Here is a 9,268-nt window from a genome sequence, read left to right on the forward strand (position 1 = left end):
ACAGAACTGGCAGTTACTGTTTAAGCACACTGAGCTGTCCAGTGACGTTTTGCTAGCCGCAGTTTGAAAAGATGCGGTGACTCAGAGGAAGCATGTGCTAGCCTTCACCCTCATAGCACTGATAGGTCTCCCACAATCATACAATACTATCTAGTGGATGGAATAGGACATGACTAAATTGGGGAGAAAATGGTGAAAATGTAAATGCTCTGGTCTTTGTAAAATCACTAAAACAATGTCTGAAATGGGCTGTTTTGGAGCTTAAAGTCCATATATGAACTTTATGCAAAGGAGATTGAATGATACATTTTAACAAAGTATGCTCTTTAAACACTATTCAACCGATTGCCTTGATAATCATAAGAATTAGGTTGACATTTATTCCTGAGCTAATACTTGTCATAATGGTATATATTTCACATATTTGAATGTAATTGCAAAAATATATGTTTATATATGTGAAATATATACCATTATGACAAGTATTAGCTCAGGAATAAATGTCAACCTAATTCTTGGACACATGGACACAGCATGTTTGCCAATATTATAAATTCTAGGTTATTGTGCCATTTGCTTGAGTGCAACTTCAGCAAGCTATGCTAATACAAGCTGTGCTGAAGTGAGGTTCGTGCAGTTAGTGACGCAGTTCATAGATATCAGCTGTACTGTGTGAACTGGCCTCTAGTGTTAAGAAAAGCATGGTGAAGCTGTCATTTTTGATATGGACATAGACCAGTGCTAGAAATTCAGAAGAGCCTCTTTTGCTTGTCTGTCTCTTGTCTTGTCTTTTCTGTTCCACTGACTGGAAAAAAGACTCCAATGCTGTGTGTTGTGTGAACCTTGAATGGCCTATTTTACTGTCATTCTACTATGACTGGGTAAATGTTAGTGCTGTCGCCATGTTTACTGATGCAACCTGCATGGCAATTTGATATTGTTAGGTTCCAAATTCAGCAAGCTAAATATAAGCTCACTGTGACATTACTGTGTCTAGATGACAATCACATAGAAATTAGCTCTTGCATTGTTCCAAAATGTATTTATTCAAGCTAAATTCATACTTATTCATTTGACATTTTTAAACATCTGTCCATCTCTAAGAATGGCACCTTTTGGCTAATGTGGTGGTTAATTTGGTTACAACTTTATATATACACATGTATGCATACAGTGGAGAAAAAGTTCAAGTTCTGTGCAAGTTCTCCAACTTAAAAAGATGAGAGGCCTGTAATTGACATCATAGGTAGACCTCAACTATGAGAGACAAAATGAGGAAAAAAAAATCAGAAAATCACATTGTCTGATTTTTTTTTTAAAGAATTTATTTGCAAATAATGGTGGAAAATAAGTATTTGGTCAATAACAAAAGTTCATCTCAATACTTTGTTATATGTCCCTTATTGGCAATGACAGAGGTCAAACGTTTTCTGTAAGTCTTTACTAGGTTGGCACACACCGTTGCTGGTATGTTGGCCCATTCCTTCATGCAGAGCTCCTCTAGAGCAATGATGTTTTGGAGCTGTCGGTGAGCAACATGAACTTTCAACTCCCTCCAAAGGTTTTCTATGGGGTTGAGATCTGAAGACTGGCTAGGCCACTCCAGGACCTTGAAATGCTTCTTACGAAGCCACTCCTTTGTTGCCCTGGCAGTGTGCTTGGGATCATTGTCATGCTGAAAGACCCAGCCACGTTTCATCTTCAATGCCCTTGCTGATGGAATGATGTTTGCTCTCAAAATCTCACAATACATGGCCTCATTCATTCTTTCATGTACACAGACCAGTCGTCCTGATCCCTTTGCAGAGAAACAGCCCCAAAGCATGATGTTGCCACAACCATGCTTCACAGTTGGTATGGTGTTCTTTGGATGCAACTCTGCATTCACTCTCCTCCAAACACGACGAGTTGTGTTTGTACCAAACAGTTCTACTTTGGTTTCATCTGACCATATGACATTCTCCCAATACTCTTCTGGAACATCCAAATGCTCTCTAGCAAATTTCAGACGCGCCCGGATATGTACTGGCTTAAGCAGAGAGACACGTCTGGCACTGCAAGATCTGAGTCCCTGGCGGCGTAGCGTGTTACTGACAGTAGCCTTTGTAACTTTGGTCCCAGCTTTCTGCAGGTCATTCACTAGGTCCCCCCCCATGTGGTTCTGGGATTTCTGCTCGCCGTTCTTGTGATCATTTTGACTCCACGGGCTGAGATCTTGCATGGAGCCTCTGATTGAATGAATTCTTTAAAAATCAGACAATGTGATTTTCTGAATTTTTTTTTTTTCCTCATTTTGTCTCTCATAGTTGAGGTCTACCTATGATGTCAATTAAAGGCCTCTCTCATCTTTTTAAGTGGGAGAACTTGCATAATTGGTGACTGACTAAATACTTTTTCCCCCACTGTGTGTGTGTGTGTGTGTGTGTGTGTGTGTGTGTGTGTGTGTGTGTGTGTGTGTGTGTGTGTGTGTGTGCATTTTTTTTGCATTAACTTTACATTACATTAAACATGTTTCATTCAAAAGCATAAATGAAATGGCAAGAAAAGATTTGGATATTTAGTCCAGACTTTTCATTTAAGTGATAGTAGGGTTGGGCAATATAAGAATATAAGAACATTCATTATTGTGATAAATTGCATCATAATATGCTATTTTAAAAGGATGCGCTGAATATAATCAGTGCTTAAAGAACACAGACCACCTGCATGGTGTTTTTTTTTCCCTTATTCTTCAATATATCAAAGTTTAAAAAAAAAAAGAAATGTTATCATGGGTCCTCACATGTTCTGTGGCTGGTGAAACCAAAAGCTTTGTGAGCAGATTTAGAGCAAATTAGTGCCAATAACATTAGTCATAATTGTGCTTTTATTATCCATCTTGGAACTGGAGATGTATACAGATGCCTGCATAAAAGCTTACTGCACTAAAGAGGTACTAAAGAACTAAAATTCTTGAACATTTAATTTGAAAAGACACCTTACACAGGCTGAGGCAGGCCTACATCCCAGAGGCTTGTTACACACTGTAGCTAAAGAACCTGATGGGACTGTAGCAATCTCCTACTCATCACACAAAACTTCCAGTGATTCCCTGCCTAGAAGCTGCTCAGATCTACTGACAAGTCAGCACACGTCTAAGCCAGGCTACATTAGGAACAGTAAGGACAGTGTGAAAACAGTAGTGGGTGATAAATAAGATGTGGGTGATAAGTCAATGTATGAGACAGTTGATGAAGATGACACTGCATATCGCAAAAAAGTCGTATTTGCAGCTTCTCCCCTTAACCTAAATATATTTGACTATGAAAGAGATGGTGGCTTCATTACTTGCATTGGATCTGTGAGGTAAATTGAGCTAACCAGTAATGGAAGCCTCACTAATCAGCATTGTGCAAACTGCTTGGCTAAATCATCACACACTTGACTCAGGCTATATTGTTTTAAGTAGTCTCCAATATACTTGTTTATGTGGTTTTTGACGTTGTATGATGTACTGTTGTCTATAACAGATTTTTTTTATTATTATTTTGTCCATTTTTTTTAATAGGAAACAGTGTCATACTCTGCCTTTTCACTGTTCAGTAAGCACAGTGTGTAGGGATGCCCTCATCCGACCTTGTACAAAATACAGTACAGCACAGTATCAATTATCACAGTTTTACAATTTCACAATGTTGCATTATATTAAAATAAAAAAAGGCAATACAAACCCAATTAATTTATTGGGACATTTTTCCTGTATGGGTCCTTAATTGTTGCACACACTGTCAACATACTCTGGCCTGGTGTTGTCATGTTGAAACAAGCAGTCACGTCCCTGAAAAAGACGTTGTCTAGAAGGCAGTATATGTTGTTCAAAATGTTTTTTGCTATAATGTCTCCTTCACAGATGTACACGTTGCCAACAAATACACCCCTATGACAGAACCAGGCTTTTGAACTTCAAAGTGGTAAAAATATGGATGGTCCTTTCCATATTTTGCCTGGAGAACACAATATACAACCCCAATTCCAATGAAGTTGGGACGTTGTGTAAAACATAAATAAAAACAGAATACGATGATTTGCAAATCCTTTTCAACCTATATTCAATTGAATACACTACAAAGACAAGATATTTAATGGTCAAATGGATAAACTTTATTGTAACACGTTCCAAAGAAGTTGGCACAGGGGCAACAAAAGACTGGGAAAGCTGAGGAATGCTCAAAAAACACCTGTTTGGAACATTCCACAGGTTAACTGGTTAATTGGAAACAGGTGAGCGTCATGATTGGGTATAAAGGGAGCATCCCTGAAAGGCTCAGTCGTTCACAAGCAAGGATGGGGTAAGGTTCACCACTTTATGATCAACTGCATGAGCAAATAGTCCAACAGTTTAAGAACAACGTTTCTCAACGTGCAATTGCAATGAATTTAGGGATTTCATCTTCTACAGTCCATAATATCATCAAAAGATTCAGAGTATCTGATAGTCCACATGGACGTCGTGTCCTCCGGGCCAAAGAGGAAAAGGACTGTCTGGATTGTTATCAGCACAAAGTTCAAAAGCCAGCATCCCTGATGGTATGGGGGTGTGTTAGTGCCCATGGCATGGGTTAGTTACACATCTGTGAAGGCACCATCAATGCTGCAAGGTACATGCAGGTTTTGGAGCAACATATGCTGCCATCCAAGCAACGTCTTTTTCAGGGACGTCCCTGCTTATTTCAGCAAGACGATGCCAAGCCACATTCTGCACGTGTTACAGCAGCGTGGCTTCATAGTAAAAGAGTGCGGGTACTAGACTGGCCTGCCTGCAGTCCAGACCTGTCTCCCATTGAAAATGTGTGCCGCATTATGAAGTGCAAAATACGACAACGGAGACCCCGGACTGTTGAGCAACTGAAGTTGTACATCAAGCAAGAATGGGAAAGAATTCCACCTACAAAGCTTCAACAATTAGTGTCCTTAGTTCCCAAACATTTATTGAGAGTTGTTAAAAGGAAAGGTGATGTAACACAGTGGTAAACATGCCCCTGTCCCAACTTCTCTGGAATGTGTTGCAGGCATCAAATTCAAAATGAATGAATATTTGCAAAAAAGTTTATCCGTTTGAACATTAAATATCTTGTCTTTGTAGTGTATTCAATTGAATACAGGTTGAAAAGGATTTGCAAATCATCGTATTCTTTTTTTTTTTTTAATTTATGTTTTACACAACGTCCCAACTTCATTGGAATATAACTATATTCTATTTTCCCCCTGAATAAACTACTAGTACTTTATGCAGCATATAAATGGAATATGCTGGGCTTCATTGTTTTGTAATGGTGTACTGCTGCAGCAGTCTTTATGACAGTGCTTAAGGTGCAAACCTTTACTTTTATTAGCAGACTTGTTTATCATTAAAGCAAGCGGCAAGATTTCTGCTAGCAGGAAGATGACATTCTTGATTATATGGAAGCATTACAGAAACGGCGGTGACGTTTTTCCCTACATTGGACTCGGTGCTAATATGGTTTGAGTCTACACACAGCCTGCAGACAAAAGAAGTGTGTACACTCAGGTTTCAGTTTTTTACTTTCTATGCTGTTGGCATACTGGGAATCATTCAGTACATCATTCAACACAATGCTGGACTACTGGATTCGCCTTTTAGCTCATTAATGCAACAGTCTGCAAAATTGCTTAGGTTAAGTTTTAGATACTTTCATACCTTTTACTTCATACACACAAAATTTGTGATTGCAAACATAAGTGTATTTGTGAGAGTGGATATTTTTTTGCTTCTCTAAGCTGGGTGGGATGTGAGTTTTCACCTTTCTGATGCACAAAAAGTTAGCTATCTGCTCCTGTCTGTCTGTTGTGATTTATTTACAAGCTTCACTCAGAGGAGGGACCGTATCATGTGAGCAGAACAGCAGAACACAGTAGGACTTTCTGAATGTAGAACTGCTGTGTGTGTCTGTGAAATATCAGTCATCTCAGTAATCAAATTGCCATAAAATCGGTTCATTTTTAGTATGTGAGTTGTGTAACACTGGTCTGATACATGATACTGCAATAAGATTACTTAATAATATGCATATATATAAAAAAGAATTTCTGGGATGGACTCTGGCTCTTGACTTCTGCTGCTGAAGTTGACTGCTCGATTCCACTTATTTTTAACCAAGATAACACCTGGGCCATTTTATAGACACGTCGGAAATCTCAGCATTATAAATGTAATTTAGCCACTTTTGAGCTGCCGTAGATCAGTGATAAAGTTTCTAATTATACCAAGTTGTGTCAAATGAATGTAAGTTTTAATAGTTATAGGCTGCAGACAGCTATTATGCACTAACAAGTCGGGGTGCTATTGCAGCTATCTGCAGTCCCCAGCAAAGGATTATACATGGATCAGGCTTATTTTTACTGATCTCTGATCCGTTAAAATATACCTGGATCGGCCCTAATCCCAATCCATGGGATCAGAATAGGACATTCCTGTTGTGGAATAGTAATTTTACAAAGTGATATTGTAGACTTATAGTTATTTAGTTAGCCTAGTTGGTCAAATACTATGAACAAATCTAAACCACAACACTTTTTTTTTTTTTTTTTTTTTTTTTTGCCTTAAAAGACCATGAAGAATTGACAAGTTCCAGTGACATGGACAGATTTAGGTTGATTGTGCGCATCCCTCGAGGTGTATCCAACAAGTAAAACTAACCAAAATGTGGAGTACTTTGAACTGCATTATATACATGGCATGTGCATTAAGTCATGTTCATGCTAACTGATCCCCACTAGATTTTGTTTATTGTTATCCTTGTTAGTATGTTGGAATATGGCATTCAGCTTCTCCAGTGTCTGCATTGTCTACTCATTATAGAGTCAGTAATGCAGCAAGCGATCTCCCTTGATCTTGAGCTTTATACTTAGATAGCACTCTGGTGCATAATTTAAATATAGGGTAAGAGTTTCCTCAAAGCGGAGGCATATTAAATCTATGTATGTTATTTTGCAGATGACCATGGATGAGAAGTATGTAAACAACATCTGGGACCTTCTGAAGAATGCCATTCAGGAGATCCAGAGGAAGAACAACAGCGGTCTGAGCTTCGAGGAGCTTTACAGGAACGCGTACACCATGGTGCTGCACAAACACGGCGAGAAGCTGTACACAGGCCTGCGGGAAGTCGTCACCGAGCACCTTATCAGTAAAGTATGATCAGCCTTTCGTAGTGTTCTGTTCATAGTTCATCAACTTTTTAGTGAGCATGTTGGTCCTTTAAAAGTGTAGTTGAGTGGCAGTAATTTTAGCTTTGACATGGATATGGATTGTTTTGCACTGTAAGTAAACTAGAGCTGTCACAATTACTTGATTAAATTTGATTACTTAATTAGAAACAATCAGAAATTAAAATCATGAATCATCTGTGATTGCTTGTCAATTTACATTATGATGCATATTTTAAATTCTCTAGCTGTTCTCTTTTATAGTAAGAAACAACCTGATGAACATCTTTTTATATATAAATTTTGCCACATACCATTTATACATCAACCGGACCCTTCAAAGGCTTGTTTCTGCACGCTTTGTCAATTTTTTTTCAACTCCACTTATAGGTGCACTTCTCTATTTCAGAGTTAGACTTCAGAGTCTCATTCAAAGAAAAAACTGTGCTACTGAAACATCTGTATAAGTTTCAGATGTTCATATTTAGGTTAGATCAGCCTATGAGTGTAAAAATCAGTCTGGCACAGTCTAGGTACGGTGTTGGATTCCCACTAGCATCTAATTAAAGTGCTGATAAAAGGTAGCAATAGTGCAGTGGTGGAAATGAAAAGGCCATAAAGTAGAAGCTCTTATGCAAGTCAAAACCTAATGCAGTGATTTACAAATCTACTTTGATCTGTATGTAAATGAAAACAACACAGATTTTAGAGCAACATATGCGGCTTTCTAGAAGTAATCTTTTTCAGGGACATCCCTTCTAATTTCAACATGACTATGCCAAGAAACATTCTGCACGTTAGAACAGTGTGGCTGCAACAGAGTGTGGATGCTAAACTGGCCTGCCTGTGTGCTGTTGAGAACATGTGGTGCATTATTAAGCTGTAATATACCGTTGGATAACTGAAGACTTGTACGACAGAAAAAAAATTCTGCTATTTAAAACTGGATCAGTTGGTGTCTTCATCCCCAAATGTTTATAACATGCTGTAAAAGGCGATGTACCACTGTGGTATTCAGCTTTTTAGCTGATGTTTCAGAATATCTATGAAAAAACAAAGTTCATATGGTAAAACATAAAATATTGTGTTTTTTACCATTTTCAATTTCATTCAGGTCAAACAGAATTTGCAAGTAGTTTTGTAGAATTTTCTATATTAAACAGTGCTATTTATGCATGTATATTTTGATTATAATTTTCTGTATGGAATTTTCTGTGCTTTATTTTAGGAGTGTTTTTGTGTGTTACCCTGCAGTGCTCTATGGAAGGGGTTCACAACATTCACAACTCCATTTTTTTTTCAGTACCTAATGTTTCTATTGGAAAAGTGAGCAATAAGAACTGCGCTGTGCACAGTCTGTAACAAAGAATTAAGATTGTCACTATATTTTATACTTTTAGTATACTTTATTATTTTTACTTTATACTATTTTAGATTTCTGCTTAAGTGTGCAGTGTGGGCTAATGCTGTTCATTAATGACCAATAAAGTGAAAAAAATCATAGTGTACACTAGTAGTAGTAAACATCGAGATGCATCAAGAATGGTTTCATAATCGAATCTTGGCACTCTGAATCGGTGGCACTGAAATAAACAAAAACCAATTCCATAAGTGTGACTGGATAGTAACAGCTCATGGAAGGTGTGTGCAGAAGGTGTGTACAGAAGGTGGAGGTGCATAAGCATGCTTGTCAAGTCCAGCAGCTCCCTAATTTGAATTTTAACTGACAGATTTGTTTAAAGCTGAAAGTCACCAACAATTTTAATGTCATTCTCTGTGTTTTAAACTGTGGTTGGAATCTTTCTCATTATATTGGCCTGCTTTGCTCTTTGTGGTTAATGATACGAGCGCTGTCCCAGGGGTACTAGCAACCTCCCCCCTGTCCCAGTGGAATTTACAGGTGGATGAGGTCATCAGAGAAACACAGGTGGCCCAGAATAACATGTTTGTGTTGGTTTTTGGTTTTATTTTCAGGTAAGAGAAGACGTACTCAACTCCTTAAACAATAATTTCCTACAGACGTTAAACCAAGCGTGGAACGACCACCAGACGGCCATGGTCA

General features: G+C 38.2%; 1 protein-coding gene across 1 annotated transcript in view; it reads left to right on the forward strand.

Moving 5' to 3' along the window:
* LOC108428259 (cullin-3) overlaps window positions 1-9,268 on the forward strand; it is a 41,860-nt gene that overhangs the window by 11,152 nt on the left and 21,440 nt on the right. Inside the window, exons 2-3 of the mRNA XM_037531175.1 lie at window positions 6,995-7,192; window positions 9,181-9,268. The exon at window positions 9,181-9,268 is cut by the window's right edge and continues 26 nt beyond it. Of these exons, the coding sequence (XP_037387072.1) occupies window positions 6,995-7,192; window positions 9,181-9,268 (286 nt within the window). The remainder of the gene's footprint in view (window positions 1-6,994; window positions 7,193-9,180) is intronic.

This window comes from Pygocentrus nattereri, chromosome 19, assembly GCF_015220715.1.
Source record: "Pygocentrus nattereri isolate fPygNat1 chromosome 19, fPygNat1.pri, whole genome shotgun sequence".
In the NCBI taxonomy this organism is placed as follows: Eukaryota; Metazoa; Chordata; class Actinopteri; order Characiformes; family Serrasalmidae; genus Pygocentrus; species Pygocentrus nattereri.